Source organism: Trichomycterus rosablanca, chromosome 22, assembly GCF_030014385.1.
Source record: "Trichomycterus rosablanca isolate fTriRos1 chromosome 22, fTriRos1.hap1, whole genome shotgun sequence".
NCBI lineage: Eukaryota > Metazoa > Chordata > Actinopteri > Siluriformes > Trichomycteridae > Trichomycterus > Trichomycterus rosablanca.
In genome coordinates this window covers 5,700,774-5,720,110 of record NC_086009.1, presented here as the reverse complement: position 1 = coordinate 5,720,110, position 19,337 = coordinate 5,700,774, and the positions used below count along the sequence as shown (strand labels likewise).

Sequence of the window (19,337 nt, the reverse complement as noted above, 5' to 3'; positions counted from 1 at the left end):
TAACCTCTATCTTAGTATTCAGGGAAAGACTTTTTAAACAAGGCAGACGTGCAGTCCATTGAAATGTAGCTGTTGTGATGCTTTGTGGTGTGAAATGCAAAAACTCCCCCTGCAGCAGTAACAGCATCTGGTCTTTGCCTGACCAACTCTTTCCTTTAGCTGCAGTTTTGTGTTTTGCTGAGCTGGCACCTTTATTTAACATGGACATGTACCAGTCACCTTTGCAGGTCATGCATTCAGCTTCCCAAGGATCTTGTGCTTGGGCCTTTTTAAGAGAAGTGCGAGAAGGCGGGACCTAAAGAGAAAGGTGAAATCAGTGCAAAAACACACAAAGAATAGCACACCAGACTACAAAAGCTGAATCCCGGACATTTTTGTGATTTAGAAATCCCACCCAGATGCATTTTTAGGTCCAAAAAAGAGGACATGTCCGGGAAAAAGAGGATGTGTGGTCATCCTAACTAAGGTTTAATTTTATCATGATCGCTGTGACATTTTCAAAGTTTTGTTTCTTCCTTGAAGATGGTCTGGTATTTTGCATTGATGTTTGTTCTGTTATGAAGGCACTTGACTGTGAATAAAACACAGATGAGTGGCACTTGTTCATTGTTTCATCAAAAAAACACAGTCTACAATATATTGACATTATGCCCAGAGTGGAGGGCATGATTTTTTTTTTTTATAATGCATCAGTTTTATTTGTATGGATGATGAGTCACACACACACTCAGTGTAAAGTTTGTGGCAAAGTTCATGCACTGATTCTGTCTTTATCTTCTTAAAACTTTTATAAAACTTCTACAGGCAACAGACTTTAAATAAATGCTCATGAAAAAATATTTGGCCATTTATTAGCTTAATTTAAACAGTTGGAGAGGCAAAAAGGTTCAGGAATTCAGGAATAATGGTTGGTAGCATTTTGAGATCAAATTAACAGACACTACCTGTGTATTATGCAAGCTTTTTTTAAATTAAGCACAAATATAAGTGAATAGATGCTACTGGAACTTTGATTCATGCATATTTACCAAGGGTGCCAATAATTCTGGAGCTGGCCGCATCTCACCTTTGGTTTGTCAACAGTCCCACAACATTTCTTCATGCCCCACTGAACACCCGTACTGATTGTTAAATTCTTATCACTTATTCATGCTTGTCACATTACTCATTCATGCTTGATGTATTTTATGCATTATGCATTGAGTATGAAATATTTTCCAAAGTTGTGCCGAATGGAATTGTTGGTGTGCATTCCTAACACCACTGTGCCAATACATTTTCATCCATGCAGTACCCAAAACCTTAAAACCTGTACGGGAACATTGGTGGCATGTTGGTGCACTTGCTAGAGTGGTGCTGCACCTTGGCCAATGTTCACTATCTTTTTTTTTACTGTTTTTTTTTGTGTTTGTGTGGGTTTTCTTTTGGGTACTTCATTATTCTTTCACCCCCACCACCCAAAGCATGCAGTAAGTAGCCCACTGGTCACTTCAAAATGCCCCTAATTGTAAGTGATGCTTCGTGATGGACTCCTGCCTTGCGCCTAGTGTTACCAGATTCTGCTGGACCCATCAGTAAATGAATTAACAAAAAGTAGAACAGATTTTTTTTAAATCTTGAGCATCAATTACCACTTTCTGATACCCTTGTTTTGTATTTTGGATTTGGAATATCTATATAAAGTAGTGACTATCACCTTTAATAACTTCTTACACCAGCTAGTGGCCACTTTTCCATTAAACACTTTTTATAGATGCTCGGGTGGTGCAGGGGTCTAATATGCTTTCCCACAACTGGGGAGAGCTCAGCCTCTTAAGTTCAAATCATAGAGGTGCTACCAAACTGGTTGGGCACCCAGACACATTTTATGAGGAAGGAAAGGTCAGAAAATGCCAAATTAACATGAGAGAAAGGGGATTTCGATGGGTCATTGTGTGACTCTGTACCTTCTCTGTAAGAAATGTTTGTCATATTTTCAGAAAAACCTTTATAGACTCATAAAGGACTCCAATAGGTAAGAATTACTGGACAAAAGAGTTTGCACTAAAAACATTTGCCCTCAAAACAGAACAGATCAGAACAGAATTAATTAAATGCCCAATATTGACCAATATGAAATATGAGTTCCTTCCAAGAGATTGTAAACTTTCGATGTTAATGAACAGCGTATATTGACTCTGCTGATCTGCCCCTCTCTACCTTATTTATTGCACCTATATATTTTGCTTTGGTTAAGCATTTTAAATACAGGTTCAGGATCTAGAGACTCTATAGTAACAGGGCTTTTCATGCCTGAATCTCAATGAGATCTTCTGTTTGGCCAATAACAAAGCACAGCTGTGGTGTGAGACCATGTGCAGGCCTTTCAAGACTCCAGGCACACATCATGGAGTCATGAGCCAGCCAGTGGCGATATAAAATATCATTATTACAAGCCAAGTTGGCACTTACACAGGCTGATGTCAACTTCACAGGAGCTTAAGAACCCCTCTTGGGATTATCTGATAGCGTAGCTGCATAAACTGTGCAATAGACAGGAAAGCTTAAAACACGCAAGAAACAAGTAACTAAGCACTTACGTAATAAACCTTAGAATTACAAGGTCTGCAAGTCATATCAATGTATTGTTCAATCTATGAATAATTTGGGTTTTTTTTCCTGCAATTAATACATTTATTTAAACGCACATTTAAAATATAAATGTAACAGAGTAAACCATAAAAGACACACCAAATGGCCTAAAATGTTGGACATCCCATTCCCAACCCCTACCCATTTGTCTATAAAATCCATGTTCCCCTACAAAAATGGATTTTGTCTGTGAGAATTTGTACCCATTTCCAAACAAAAGTATTTGTGAGACACTGTACAGCATTTATTAAAATTAAATAAGGTAAAAAGACTTCATGCTGTTTCGAATGACAAATTACAGCTTCCCATTATTAACCAAAACTGAAAAATAAAACTTTGTATTTAATATTTTAAATGTGTACTTCATTTTCACATCATTAAAATGTATTACATTTACACATTAGTTGATTAGTAAATTTAAATGTATATCATTATTTATTTTAAGGTAACACTTTATTTTACTTTATCTCACTTCAGAGAGCTGATTAAAATGATATTAAAATCTTGGTTACAGTTCTGAAAAATTCCATAACTTGAATTTGCTAACAGTGGCACCACTACACAATAAAGAGATGGTAAACACGCTTTCTAGTGTCGCCCCTGTTGTCTCTCAGATCTGTTAATAAGGAATGAAAACTAGAACCCCAATTACCACTGACCAATTTAATCCAGTTCTTGTTTTATGTGAGTGCAGTGGGAAAATAAAGCACTTTAAAGGGGGCAAAAAAAATCCAACACCCTAATGAACAACACTGGGCAAAGAACTGAAGTAAACATTAGTGTGGTGCTGGGATGGAGTTCCTGAACTAGACTGAGATAAATACTGTGGTTATATTTACACTGATATTGAATAATATCACATCACTCACGCTGACTCTAACATGAAAAAGTGATAACCTGTGCTTCTGAACTAAATCAAATCAAATCAAACTGTCTCGTACCTCCAATTTAAAATCTGGGATCCTAACTCTAACAAAGCTATAAAAAAATCACTAAATTGGGTCATAAACAGCCAGCCATTAATTCTGTTTATTACTCTATTAATCCAGCTAAGCTTTCAGACTGTGCTGGATAGCATGGTAGATGGAAGTTTTTTTCTGCCTCATTTCATTAAAGTCGCATTAGTCTTCCTCCAGAGATACACGAGTTCTCCTTAGCAGTGACATTTTCTATCTAGTTTCCCCTCATGCTGCAGTAAAATGTTTTATTCCTCCAGTAGGATTGTGCTACCACATTTCGATATGCACTTTATATAAAATTTAAAGACCAGATAGAAAATCCATTACCACGTAGAAAAGAAGTTACATACATTACCATGTCATTATACTCAAATTGTCCACAGTAAAAATGTGGTCTAGTTATATGTAATAATGTAACTTTGTTAAATATAAATATATTAAATATATGTTAACACAAAAAAACCAACTGATTAATTAGCTAGCTAGCCAGTGAACATAGCAACATAGATTTTTGCACAACCCTGTTGTTCTTCTTGTTCCAGCTGGAAAATTCATTATTTTCTACAAATCCAAACAGATTTATTAAGAAAAGTGCAGACGTTGATATGCTGAGCAAGTAATTGGGTGAAAAAAGCTGTAAAACTAATCCTGTCATATAAAATTATTTAAATGTGCAGGAAATTATTGATTTGGGGTTTAACTTAAAATACAGAAATACTTCAAGACTTTAGGACAAAACAAAAACAAGGCAAAGATGTAACATGTCTCATTCAACATCAGTGACTGACCTTGAGTAAACAGGCACAACAGTTACAATCCAAAAGTGAAGTCAGTTCAAGTTGCAAAGTCGGGGAGGTCAACTCCATATTAATGCCTGTGGTTTTGGAATGAGATGACCAATAATCTCCTGGCCAGAGGTCTGCATACATTTGGCCATTTCATTTAAATCATAAATCTGTGAACTTAAAGTTGTTGGATCTGAACCTAAATATGTGAATTTAAAGGTGTTGGATCTGAACCTAAATATGTGAACTTAAAGTTGTTGGATCTGAACCTAAATCTGTGAACTTAAAGGTGTTGGATCTGAACCTAAATATGTGAATTTAAAGGTGTTGGATCTGAACCTAAATATGTGAATTTAAAGGTGTTGGATCTGAACCTAAATCTGTGAATTTAAAGGTGTTGGATCTGAACCTAAATCTGTTAACTTAAAGGTGTTGGATCTGAACCTTAATCTGTAAATTTAAAGGTGTTGGATCTGAACCTAAATCTGTGAATTTAAAGGTGTTGGATCTGAACCTAAATATTTGAATTTAAAGGTGTTGGATCTGAACCTAAATCTGTTAACTTAAAGGTGTTGGATCTGAACCTTAATCTGTAAATTTAAAGGTGTTGGATCTGAACCTAAATCTGTTAACTTAAAGGTGTTGGATCTGAACCTTAATCTGTAAATTTAAAGGTGTTGGATCTGAACCTAAATCTGTTAACTTAAAGGTGTTGGATCTGAACCTTAATCTGTAAATTTAAAGGTGTTGGATCTGAACCTAAATCTGTTAACTTAAAGGTGTTGGATCTAAACCTAAATATGTGAATTTAAAGGTGTTGGATCTGAACCTAAATCTGTGAATTTAAAGGTGTTGGATCTGAACCTAAATCTGTTAACTTAAAGGTGTTGGATCTGAACCTTAATCTGTAAATTTAAAGTTGTTGGATCTGAACCTAAATCTGTGAACTTAAAGGTGTTGGATCTGAACCTAAATCTGTGAACTTAAAGGTGTTGGATCTGAACCTAAATCTGTGAACTTAAAGATGTTGGATCTGAACCTTAATATGTGAACTAAAGGTGTTGGATCTGAACCTAAATCTGTGAATTTAAAGGTGTTGGATCTTAACCTAAGACAAAATATGCAATAAGGCCTCTCTTATTCTGCACAAACTGCTCTTGATCATGCTCTCTTCTATATAAGTTATTCTTTTTCTTCTCCACCCTAAAAAATGTGAGTTTTGAGACACAGAAGAGACGTAAAAGAAAAGAGACTTAATGTGTCTTCTCTAATTGCTCCCGTCTCTCTCCGTTTTTCACTGGTGTGCAGAGAGACAACTTTACAGCACCAATCCAACCTCACCATGTTAATGTGCTAATGAAAATGACTGGAGAGCAGCTGGAGGAGAGCAAAGCATGCTGAGGAGACAGATGTTCTCCTGTTAACCCTTGAGGGACGAGGATTAAAAGTGGTTGTCTGGGCTTGTTATTATTAACTATAAAATATTCTTTTAATACTATATGTTCTTGACATCCTCCTTCTATGAACTCAAAATTTAAGTAAGAGGGTTAATGGCCATTAAAATAACCTACAAAAATCCAAACTGTAATATCAAAAAAATCATGAATGAAAACCAAAACTAATGAGTTATGTGAACTAACATACTGAAATAGAAAATGCATTCATGGCCACTTAATAAGGAAAATCTATACACATGTTCATTAATGTATCAAGTGTGTAAGAGAAGCACAATGCATATAATCATACAGATGCTGGTCAAGAGCTTTAAGTAAACTTTGCTTATGTCAAACATTAGAATAGAAAATAAATCTTTTCATCTTTGGAAGGTCAGTGGTTTAAGCCTTATATTCAGAGCATAGTGCGCCTGTGTCTCTACTTTTTCTTAGCCAGCCTGAATGTTGTTCATGAGCCGGAGATTGACTAAACATGTTTAAAGTAATGTATTTCTTTATAATATAACAGAAGTAACATATTAATAATGAATTTTAAATACAATTCAAAAGTTACGCCTACATAATATAGCTAAAAGTATGTGGACATCTATCCTATTTTTATATATAAATTGAGACTTTGATGCCTGTCACACACTCATTGCTTGGCCTTGCACTTCTAACTAAATGGGCAAAAATCCAAAACATTTAGTGAAATTCACAAAAAAATGGATACTTTTAGGAGGGCAACTCTTCATATCTGGCTATGGATTTGGTATGGGATGTACAAGATGTATATGATCAGATGACCACTTATTTTTGGCCATATAGTATAGATGCCACTTTCAAGTGCTTCTGATTTTAACTGGATGATATAGTACTACAGCACAGCTGCTGCAATGAAAACAGTCAAATGTGAGAGAAAATACAAATCTCACATTTACACATGCACCCAAACAGACTCAGGAAATGAGCTGGCATCCTCCTAACGGCTGGAACGGCTGAATGTTTTTGATTTGCATATTTACACATTTCTTGTTGACTCTTAGATTTGCATATTTACTGTTGAACCATGTGTCTTGATATTTGTGTCTGGATGACACTTCATTCACATACATATGCACACAGAAAACACTCCTACTGCATTCTAAACATCAGCATTGTATTCTAAAGGAAATAGATTGTAATGTACACTATATGGCATAAAACCAAACAAACAAGCAATTCTTTTACTTTTTCGGCAAACAGCTGCATTAGCCGTGTAAAGCCATGATAATTAAGTTCACAGGGTTTTGCTATTTAATGTGAAATACTTTTAGTAATAAAAGTAGTAAAAATACACCTACAAATAAAACCAATGTGTAGGATTTTTCCAGTTTATTCCTCTCTATTTTCAGAACAAACTGATGTAGACTTTGTATTAAGAGCTGCAAAGCCTTACAAAGTAATCTCATATAAAACAGCTGAATCAAATATAAACTGTTACTGTATATTTGAATTTTAAAAAACCCAAATTATTTTTGATCTGTAGGGAGAGGTGTTTATTCTTCTTCTTTCATTTAAAGGAGTCGAGCAAATATGTCATTATATAGCAATAACTGCTATAGGTCTTGACCAACAGACCTTTATCTAGGAAACATTCTTTACATCACATTAGATGTTAAATATTAAAGACTGATGAAAGACATAAAGAATGTTTTCTGTTAGGGTCCACTGACTCTTAATGGTCATCCTTTTTTCTCTTTTACCTTAAACTTTTCCCAGCATAGCTGTCTTTTCTGGTGTCTTTGCCATCCAAGGTACTCTTAAAGTCTTCACCAGCAAGTTCTAAGGCATCGATATTCTTTTTATTGTCCAGTTTTACACTTCCATAAAGTACCACAGAAAAAAAAAAAGTCTGGACAGTTCTGATCTTTCCATCTGAAAATATTTTTCTATTCTATTGTTCTTGTTCTGCCAAATGCCAGTCTGTGTTAAATTTCCTGTTTGATGGATACCTTATTGTTTATAATTGTTATACGTGGGCAAAAGCTGCCCACACCCTTTTTACATGTACTTCATCAATTGTAAAGTTTGTGGTCTGTCCATATTGAGCTGCACTTCCTTTAAGGACCTTGATGTTTTTTTCCACCAAACTTGAATCAATGATCATCTTCCTCCAATCCCGCTTCTCTCACTTTATGTTCAGCATACAGGTTGAACAGGAATGATGACAGTATGCAGCCTTGTCTAAGTATTTTGCCAATGTTGAAACGGTCTGTTTGTTCTAATGAGGAATCTCTACACTGATGACAGAAAATGGACAATGAGATGCTCTCGCATTCCCATCTTCCTTAGAACATTCCATAATTTTGCGTGGTCAACACCATCAAAGCAAGCTTTGCTGTAATCAGTAAAGCACATGGTGACTGCATCAAAAATATTCACCAAATTATTAATCCCACACACGTCCGGTCTGCAGCTGCGTCTTATTACCTGCCAATGTTGGGTTTCCACACTGGCAGAGTAAATGGAACAATGGTCAGGATACTTAAAACTGCCCCATTGTTCTAAGCAGATGGTCAGATATGATACAAGAACCAAAAATGGTTCTGCTATTAAAAAGGTGGACGTTCGTTGCTGATTATATGGACAAGGAAAAAGCAGGATCACTGGCTATTTTCTTGCATGGCAGCCTGGTGATGGGAAGCTGGCTTGACCGTGAACAGTGATGTTCATATTCCAGCAGTGAGGCTGGCATCTGTCTTTCCAGACAAATGGCTTCACATCAATAGTTACAAATTTGGGTTTTCTTCTCAACCTTGGCAAAGAGAAAAGTGTTTTTTATTTTATTTAATTTATTATTTGTAGTCAACTGCTATTCGTGACTAAGCATATCATACTTTTAAAAAACCTTATTAAACTTGTGAAGAAACTCCCACAGCCTCAATACCTATGTGTATTTTTACACTGAGTTATTTTCCTTTAATTTGTTGCTTGGCTTCCGATGGCTACAAATGGTCCTTTAATTACGACATCCAGTATTTGTTCTCCTGAATAATCATTTGTTTTGTGGATTTACGCCCATGCAGCTTCTCTTTCTATTAATTTTTGGCATGGACTGCTGTGAATAAATAGTTCTTGTCCACGGGTGTGTTCACTCACACTTAATGGGAATGTTTAGAATCACATAAGGTGAAGTCAGCTGACTAACTCCAGGGCAAAATCATTCCGTCAGTGTCAGAGAATGAGAACAGAGAATGAATAATTACAAATTACAAAAGGTGCTTTTTATACTGAGTTTAAACTCAACCTGAGTTGTTTGCTCTAATTTTGTTGAACTGAAAATAATATAGTAATCACTAGCAGAAGTTCTTCAGGGCTAAATGTGCTTCGCCTCCTAAATGTCAGCTGATAAAAGATTAGATAAAATGAACACACACTATGCACAAAAATATGTCCTTAATAAAGACGCCAGTACGTTTAATCAGTAATTATGCTGCACCTTATACAACAACACAACACACTACTATGTCGTTACCATGTTACTGCTATTGCAATCCTGAAAATGGTCCACCACTCAAACATCATCAAGTCAGTATGTAAGGGTCTTTGGATTGATAAATGAGGTACAGGGTGGTGACAGAGAGTCAGTTTGAAAACCTAGTGATCTGCCTTGCTGCCTACCTAGTAGAGAGGATTCTAATTAGACAGCGAACTTATAAGGCAGGTTATTTAGACGCACTACTTAGACAGCTATTAAATCAATGAGAATTCATTTACATTTGAAGAGAAAGAGTTCGTTTCTCTGCATTCACCCACCATATTCGTATTATTTATGAGAAAGGTTGTGCCACACTGAATGCTGGGATTGCCTTCATCGCTAAGGAAGCATCAGATTATTCAGTCAGATTATTGTTTGGAATTAATGCACCTTAGTAGGCAGCATTTTAAGGCATCTAAGAATTCGTACAGCCTTCCTCTCACGAGCACACGTAGGATGGCATAAAATGTGTCTATATGGAGATCTCACTAAGTTTTCGGACAGACCCAGAGTGTACAGAGCAACAGATGGAGTAAATCTGTATGGTAGGCACACATTAGCAGATGTACATCATCAAATAATTTTTGAGTGCAGTAATGTTACATATGTGAAGTATCGGTGAAGAGGTCGGTGTAGGTGCTCTTTAATTGGTTAGTAAGAACATGAATCTTCTCTCCACTTCACTTTGTAGTTTCTCATCCGGAGCAAATTGGAGCCAGGATTGGAAACTGGATATGAAAAACTTGAATTGCTACTTGATTTATTTCCTTCCTTTTTTCTCATCTTTTTGATTGTCTGTGCTGCTTACAAGTAGTAATGAATCAAAGGTATAAAGGAGGGAACAAAGGTACTGGGCCATTCCGCTGAATCAGTGTTATTTCCTTCCCAAGGACATTGTGTGTATAAATGTATATGAGAATTAACTTTAAAATGCATTTTTTAATTGAGCAAAGTGTCCTGCACATTAATCTAATTGCAAATTTAGGATAAATAATTTAAAACATCAATAAAATAATTTCATGTCCCCACTCTGTAACATTACACTTTACAATGAGATATAATGAGTAAAATCTTTCAGGAATCCTTTTTTCTTTGCATTGTTTGGTGACTCCATATCCCATTTATGTTTTTAATATTTATTTTCCATAAGAAATGTACAATAATGTGGTTAAAATACATGTTTTAGTGGTCCCAACCACTGGGCCTCGGACTGGTACCGGTTCCGTGGGCCGAACAGAAAGAAAAAAATAATTAGAGATTGCTACAAGAGCAATTACATTTCTAAAACTCTTCGGGTGTTATTGTCTCCAATCATCACTAGGTGGGAGCAGCGTCTCGTTGCAGCGAAAAAAAGCTCAGGGTTCATACTGATTTTCCATTCCATAGTTGTTCTATTTTAAATCCCCTGCCCCCACCGGTCTGTGAAATTATATCTTATATGAAACCGGTCCGTGGTGCAAAAAAGGTTGGGGACCGCTGTGTTACTAGATTCAGTGTTAAACAAAGATAAAAAATTAAGTTTAATTTTATCCAGTTACTACACGCAAATGACCATTCAGTGAAGAGTCTGACCTTGAATAATATCAGTGGTGGTCCTACAGTGGCTTCTTTTACAGTAATGGAAGTGTTAAAATCAGAGAGTCAATAGACATTAAATCAATAGACTAATCAGGTTCTAGTAGTGCTGATGATCACATTTGGGCACCAGGGGACGTCGTGTCCTAGGCCTATGAGAGGCTATTTGCTGAGGTCTTCGTGCATGGATGAAGCCGGTATCTGCAGACTCAGCAGTACATCAGGGTACATACTATTTAGTAAAGTGGTGGGTGATCTCTCTGAGCTCTGATATTGTAGGGTGCTCTAACATGGTCCTAAATGGTCCTAAATGGTTTGTTAGAGAATTCATTTGAAAGAAAATGTTCAGGAATAATGAGGATGGAGTTCTACTTCACTGTCTGCACTTTATAGAATGCAGTTTTATAATGTTTAGTGATGTTTAACCTGCTCTCTGATAAGTGGGATATAGAGGATAAAGGTGTATCATGTTAATTATATATAGCCAATTTAGCCTTGTGGCAACAGTTTGGGAAAGGCCCTTTGGTGTTTTAACATGATTGTGTTGGTCACCTTTCTGTTCCTTTCTGATCCCTTTCTGTTCCCAGTCCTGTTCGAGGGCAGCTGTAGCCTAGTGGATAAGGTACTGGACTAGTAATCAAAAACCTCACCACTGCTAGGTTGCTGCTGTTGGACCCTTACGCTAGGCCCTTAACCCTCAATTGCTCAGACTGTATACTGTCACACTACTGCAAGTCACTTCGGATAATGGCGTATGCTAAATGTCGAAACTGGAAATATACAGTAAATAGGGCTGTTTTAAGAGCTCTCATTGAACAGTAGGTTTTAAAATGGCAATTTTATGTAGGGTTGAATAATTGGGACATGGCTGTATTTATAAAATATTCTTCTACTCTAAAATACCACATCATTTATTTTATCTGTTCATCTATAAATTTAATGGTGTAGAATTTTATATCATTTAAGTGGTTATCATTTACTCTCTGGGCTCAGACTGAATTCAGTAAAAAAAAAAAAACACAGAGACACGAACATCTTTGCAGGTTATATTCAGTCTTTTTTTTTACCCAGCTACCTTCTGCAAGAACTGAATGACTTTCTTGAACTCACCATATTTTTCTGAGTGCAGCTTGAGGAAACTGAGGAACCGCGAGTTCTGCGAGTGGGTGCTTTTAATTGGCTAGGTGAAAGTCATTCTTCTGCTTCAGCCTGCGGTTCCTTGCCCACAGCAAATTGGAGGCTGAGCATATATGAAAAAGCCTTGAGTGCTGCCTCATTTGTCTTCATCCTCAATTACGCCGTGTTTTGTTTTGGTTCTACTATACTTCCCTCCAGTAATCCTCCAATAAAAGAAAAAACATTTGGGAGAGAGGGAGGTAAAGGAGCCATCAAAGGTTTGTGCTTGAATCTTTTAGGGTTGAGTAGGCTTGAGTTAAAATGCAGTTCTCAGTAGGGCTCATTTAGGATTTGCTTCATAACTGCTTGGAATATTTCCTTCTACACATTTAATGGTATTTAATTACATATATAAAATATTATAATTATATAAAAACATTGGAATTAATTATTTGTTATTTTATCATCATGACAGAAGAATCCAACAAAAGAGACTCCACTGAATGATCAACAGCACCTTCCTTTTATCCCTTGAGCACTCAACCTCCAGTATGGTTCAGCTGTGGATCATTAGCTATAGTCCAATAAACATGAGTGGCATCGGCTTGACAGTATAAACAAAACCACCTCAACCATGTGCATCCAGAGACAGGGGCATGGCACATACACATGGGTAGAAGCTCTGAGAGTACAGAGAGGCTGGATTCGTGATAATTTCATAAAGCCATATCCTGTTCAATGTGAAATTGAACAAGCCAGTTGACTCTTATGATTATGGTAATGATAAATGTTGTATTATCAATCAATAGGCAATAAATGCAGCTTAAATACATGCAAGAAATTTCAACATTGGAAATAAAGTGGACAGGGTGCCAATCTGTGGCAGGGCTTCGTTCCTAATCAAATATGGTCATTCATGTCTGTGTAGATAACTGGCTGGCCAATAGCACCGTAGTGGTGGACTACTGCAATACTGCACTACCTGAGCATGTTTTATTTTAATTGTTTTTAAGGAGCTTTATTTTTTATTGCACTGTAATAATAATAATATTAATAATAATAATAAGTCTTTTTTTTCTTATAATCTCCTACCCTTATAATCTTCTACCCTTAATCTGTCATTTTCTGTGTGTGCCTGTGAGACAGTACTGGGTGGGCAGGAGTCTCGTGGGGTCCTGAAGAAGATCAGTGACATGCTGGAAATGATTTTAAAGAAAATTGATACCCTGGCGAAACTCACCAACACCAGCAGCAACCACAGACTGGATGAGCTTAGCTCTGCTCTTGATAGGTACAGTAAATTCTCTGTTTGTGTGTGTCTGTGTGTGTGTGTGTTTTCTTTTTTTTTTTTTTTGACCTGCCTAGAATTTGCATCTATCCTGCAGTCTCCATGGAAACAGAGACCCCCTCACACAGTAGGTTGAGGGGTGTCATGACTTCCTGCATTGGTCTGCAGTGGTAAGCCGAAGTTTGACCACCTCTGGTCAAATTATATACACAGTTGGCACAGTTTTACACCAGATGCCCTCCTGCAACCCTGCTTACTTTTTATAGAACTTTTTTGTAAACGTTTAGATCTCTATTTTAAGGTCTCAGAACCAAAATGAAATTGTAAGGCATTAATTGACTCATTAGGAAGTTTAGGCAGAGTGCTAACACTCAACAACCACTGGCTTCTCCAAGCAGCTGACTTAGGAACTACACAATTCAGAACTAGATGGATGGACGGATGGATGGACGGATGGATAGATGGATGGATGGACGGATGGATGGATGGACAGATGGATGAACGGATGGATGGACGGATGGATGGATGGATGGATGGACGGACGGACGGACGGATGGACAGATGGATGAACGGATGAATGGATGGATGGATGAATGGATAGATGATAGATGGACGGATGGATGAACGGATGAACGGATAAATGGATGGATGGATGGATGAACGGATGAATGGATGGATGGATGGATAGATGAACGGATGGATAGATGGACGGATGAATGGATGGATGGATGGATGGATAGATAGATGGATATATAGATAGATAGATAGACGAATAAATGGATAGATGTGATCTAAGTGAATTTGACCAAGAGTTTACAAGGAATAGAGGAGGTTCTATACAAGTGTTTTTGACCGTAACCTTTTGACGGTAATTAGGGCAGTTGTCCAGGCGGTGATTAAGGATTTATGCAAATAACAATATAAATAAATAAAATAAAAGTTCTTTGGTCAAAGGTCTAGCAGTAAAAAAAAAAAACATTAAGTGTTTGCTGTCCATTAACATCCACCAGTGATTAACATTGCGTATGTGTGTTTTTTTGAAGGTTTCAGCCGGTGGGACTTGTGGAGCGGATTCAGGCCATTGCACAAAATGTTTCTGACATGGCTGTACGCATGGAGCAGATCCTGCAGAAACGTAAGAATGCCCACAGGGGTGCCAAAAGTAATTTGACCTACGGGGTGCTAAAAGCTCACCAATCTTAACTTAACACCAGTTAACACTTAACTCCAGTTCTGAACTGTTATTGTGTTAAAACATAATTGCCTGTTGTTAAAGATTTAACAAAAACATATCGTCCTCCGGCAGGCTGGGCGCCTACACGAACAACGATTGGCTGTTGTTCAAGGTGGGTCCCGGAGGGGATTCCTCATAACTGATGCAATTATGACCTCTGCTGACTGATTGATGGTGTTTGCACAGAGTCGAGGGATAATGAGGATCAGGGTGTGTCTCGCCGTACACAAAGCTGATCCACATATGAACTCGTCTCATGCAGGTGAAAAGAAGCAGTCGGCTACTGCACACGTGTCAGAGGGTGTGTGTGTGTTAGTCATGGCTCGCCTCAGTCAAAGTGGAGGTCAACATTAGAAAGCATAATGCAATAGGGTGATTGGATACGAGTAGATTGGGAGGAAAGTTGGGGAAAAATGCAAAATAAAAAACCTAATTGCCTGTTGTGGCAGATTTAACAAAAGCATATTGTGTTGATGTCTTAACTAAATACATTGTAGAGCACATGAGCATTAGTGATGGGAATTTCGACTCCTTTTAGAGAGCCGGTTCTTTTGGCTCGGCTCACTAAAAAGAGCCGGCTCTTTCGGCTTCCAAGTGGCTCCTTAGATTTTTTTGTTGCTTAAATTAATTTATTACCAAATTACATGTAAAATGAATTACTAATGTAAAAAAACATTGTATCAAATATTTATTATTTAAATTGCTTTATTTATATACGCAACATGGAACAGAGTGCTACAACAATAAATTATAAAATACAAAAACAAAGACCCATCTTAATTAGACAAAAAGATCTGATTGTGTATATTATTTGTACATTTGCATCTAGAGTGGGGCGGCACGGTGGCTAAGTGGGTAGCACTGTCGCCTCACGGCAAGAAGGTCCTGGGTTCGATCCCCAGGTGAAGAGCCCGGGTCCTTTCTGTGTGGAGTTTGCATGTCTTTCCCGTGTCTGCGTGGGTTTCCTCCGGGTGCTCCGGTTTCCTCCCACAGTCCAAAGACATGCAAGTGAGGTGAATGTTCCTGTCATGAATGTAACCAAAGTGTAAAACGTGACGTTAAAATCCTATTAAACAAAACAAAATAAACAAGCATCTAGGGTGAAACAACACAACATCAACAAAGCATCACTCAACAAAATATAAATGAAAATGTGCAAAACAAAAAAAAAATCAGCATCCAGGTAACAGTATTTGTAAGTATTTAGTGAAGATTAGCATTCAGAAAAAACAAGGAGCTCATCTTTGATGGGTTGATCCTGTTTCTCTTTTCTGCTATGGAGGGACTGAGCACCTAAGCATTTCACTCACCTTTCACACCTGTGTTAATGTGACGTGACAATAAAGTGATTTGATTTGATTTGTGTAAAGCGACGAGTTCTCTCTCCCTCCTGTTCGTGTGCACACTGTCTGTGTGTGTGTGTGTGTGTGTGTGTGTGTGTGTGTGACCCCTCCCCCCCTATCTTGACTAATCACGTGCGTCTTTGACAGAAAAAAAACCGGAAAAAAACAAATCGGCTCCCAATTAGGAGCCGGATCCCGTCATTCACTTTAGAGAGCCGGCCCTTAGAGCCGAATCGTTCGCGACCGACCCATCACTAATGAGCATATATAAAATTATTTAAATAATACGATTATAAGATTATAAGAAGTGAATAAGAATTAGAGAGAAGTTCAAGTTGTCTCTGCCCTGAAGCAGCAAAGCACCCCCACACCATCACACTACTACTGCCATGTTTGCCTGTTAGTATGATATTCTGATATTATTTACTATATTTGCTTTTCACATGATATTTGGTCTGTCCATAGGTTATAACCCCCAACAGTGTGAAAATCAACTAGGTGCTTGTCTGTATAAAGTTAGCATAATCTTTTCCTCCCACTTCTCAATACATGCTGTGGAGCGCTGACTTTAAATTGTTTACCTACATACTGGGTGTTTTCGGAAGCTGTGGGAAAATCACAGTACCTGGAGAAAAGCCACACGAGGACAGGGACTGGAGGAACACGATGACTGAAGGTTGATCTATTGGACCAGGGTCGCTGTGAGCACTCTATATTAGGGTGACCATACGTCCTCTTTTTCCTTGACATGTCCTCTTTTTTGGACCTAAAATTTGGCTTTTGTAGTCCGACCAGGTGTCAGTCTGACCCATGCTGCCATCCTGCCAAGTGTCCTCTTTTTGAAAACCAAAATATGGTCACCCTACTATACACCCTATATGAGCTTATAGTGTTACAGTACTGCCTACATCCCATTTTTTTTTAATACAAACAGAATAGCTTGTAATCCCTTTGTTAGTGATCATGTTCACTGAAGCTTGACAGCCTGTTGAATAAAGAAAAGCTTCACTTCTATAATTAAACTAAGCAGAACCCAGAGCTACACAGTGTAAAGGATTTTTATTAATTAAAGAACGGGGATGCTGCCAACTTTTCTGCCTACCCTCGTTACTTTATAGCACAGTGGGGAAGCAGCAGCCACCAGTGACACGTTTCAACTATATTTCTCGACACTTTAGTGCAGAAGATGCCACCTGAGGAGCAAAAACTTTATTTTTTAGCAATTTATAAGAAAAAAATTGAATGACTGCTAATGATAAGATTCGTCATTCCGTTTTCTCATCTCATTAAGGCTGCCAGTTCTAATCTCTTTCACTAACTGTATCCATAATTTAATACGGGGACTCAGTGTCACACTGTGACAGTATCTGTATATGTCTGCAGGGAGAGACGGAATGACAGGCCACTGTGAAATCCCAAAGGATCCTGGGTATCCGGACTGTGCCAGTAAAATAGATGTGAGTTGACATGTTTGACTTTACACTTTTTTACTGTTTCGTAGTATTTCTTTTATCATTGTTTATTGTTTTGGACACTGACCATGGGCTTGTTTCAAAACCATCAGCATTAACGACAGATACTTTTCACAAGACTTTGACGTATGTCTGTGGGGATTTGTGCCCATTCAGCTAAGAGTATTTGTATTATTCCAAAGCTGTTCAGTGGGGCTGAGGTGTTCGGGCCACTGGAGCTTCTTTAAACCAAGCTTTTCTTCATGTCTTTGTAGACCTTGCTTTGTGCACAGGGGAACAGAAAAGGGCCTTCCCTAAACTGTTGCTGCAAAGCTGGTAGCATATACAGTCATTTCCTTTATTTTATTATACCAGTTTGTAAATGTTGTGGCTGACACATGTGAATATAAAAATGAGAAGGTGTGTCCCAATACTTTTGTCCATATAGGCTACTCTGGACAACAATAAATGGACAAATAATTTACACAATTTAATGGTTTTAACTGATTTCTCAAACACTTGATAAATTTTTTACCAGCAACAGAAATTGTTCAGTTTTAAACCCTCCTCTAATTTTGCTCTGCTAGTGGATGCGAGCCAGATGGACATCGGATCCCTGCTATGCCTATAACGGAGTGGACGGTTCTGACTGTTCCTTCCTCATCTACCTGAGTGAAGTGGAGTGGTTTTGCCCCCCAGTGACCTTGAGAAATCAAAGCATTCAACCCACCTTGAACACAACACCAAAAACACAGGTAAGAGAAGAACAGTAACCAGTAAGCAGGGCTGCGACTTGATATACGCAGATACACTAATAAGCGAAAACTTTTTGTTATTTATTTTATTAGGATTTTAATGTCATGTTTTACACACTTTGGTTACTTCCATGACAGAACAAGTAAATACTGGTTACACAAGATTCATCAGTTCAAGTTTATAATGTCAAACACAGTCATGGACAATTTTGTATCTCCAATTCACCTCACTTGCACGTCTTTGGACTGTGGGAGGAAACCGGAGCTCCCGGGGGAATCCCACACAGACACGGGGAGAACATGCAAACTCCACACAGAAAGGACCCATACTGTTCCACCTGGAAATTAAACCCAGGACCTTCTTGCTACCGTGCCGCCCATTAATAGGCTATAAAAACAGCTATAGTGTGGTCCTTGGGTATCTGGTACCAGAACATTACCAGCAGGTCCTTTAACTTCTGTACATTGTAAGGTGGATGACCTCACAGTGACCTACAGTGTGTCCCTGTGCTATTTATTCTGCAGATAAACAAAGCACACTTGTCTGGCTGACCACATAATCTTGGAGAATATAGAATTTGTCAGACCAGTCAACCATTGCGCCGAGGTCCAGTTCCGATGCCTCTGTGCTTATTATAGGTTATTATAGGCTATGTGTGCAACTACATAGCCATTAACCCAAAAGGGTTTGATGCACTTTGTGTTGTGACACAGTCACCTCGTCACTAGTTTTAATATGATATGCAATTTGATCCACAATAGCTCTTCTGTTGGTCCAACTTCCATTCGCCATATCCTGGGCGGCACGGTGGCTCGGTGGGTAGCACTGTCCCTTCTGTGTGGAGTTTGCATGTTCTCTAAGTTTCTGTGTGGGTTTCCTCTGGGAGCTCCAGTTTCCTCCCACAGTTCGAAGACGTGCAAGTGAGGTGAATTGGAGACACTAAAATTGTCCATGATTGTGTTTGACATTAAGAAAGACTTGAACTGATGAATCTTGTGTAACGACCAGTCACCAGTTGTGAGTAGGTGGTGTAGTAGCATGTGAAGACAAAATTTAAAGACATACTGTCAGAAAATAAAGGTGGTACTACTGGAACATTTGTCACTGTATAGCACTGCTGCATTTTAGCTTCTGGTTCTAAATAAATGGTATTCATTTATTCTAGTGGGAAATGTACATGCACGCATTGCCTCTAGGATGTTATTTGCATTTCTACATGAATATGGAAGACTAAATTCAGAGCGCT

The 19,337-nt window shown here is 37.9% G+C and overlaps 1 protein-coding gene across 2 annotated transcripts in view; it reads left to right on the top strand.

The window, feature by feature from the left end:
- The window catches only part of LOC134336267 (alpha-1,6-mannosylglycoprotein 6-beta-N-acetylglucosaminyltransferase B), a 56,795-nt gene that overhangs the window by 11,072 nt on the left and 26,386 nt on the right, over positions 1–19,337 (top strand). For both annotated transcript variants that reach the window (XM_063018989.1, XM_063018990.1), the window contains exons 3-6: positions 13,166–13,310; positions 14,351–14,469; positions 17,274–17,341; positions 17,923–18,090. In XM_063018989.1, the coding sequence (XP_062875059.1) occupies positions 13,166–13,310; positions 14,351–14,469; positions 17,274–17,341; positions 17,923–18,090 (500 nt within the window). The remainder of the gene's footprint in view (positions 1–13,165; positions 13,311–14,350; positions 14,470–17,273; positions 17,342–17,922; positions 18,091–19,337) is intronic.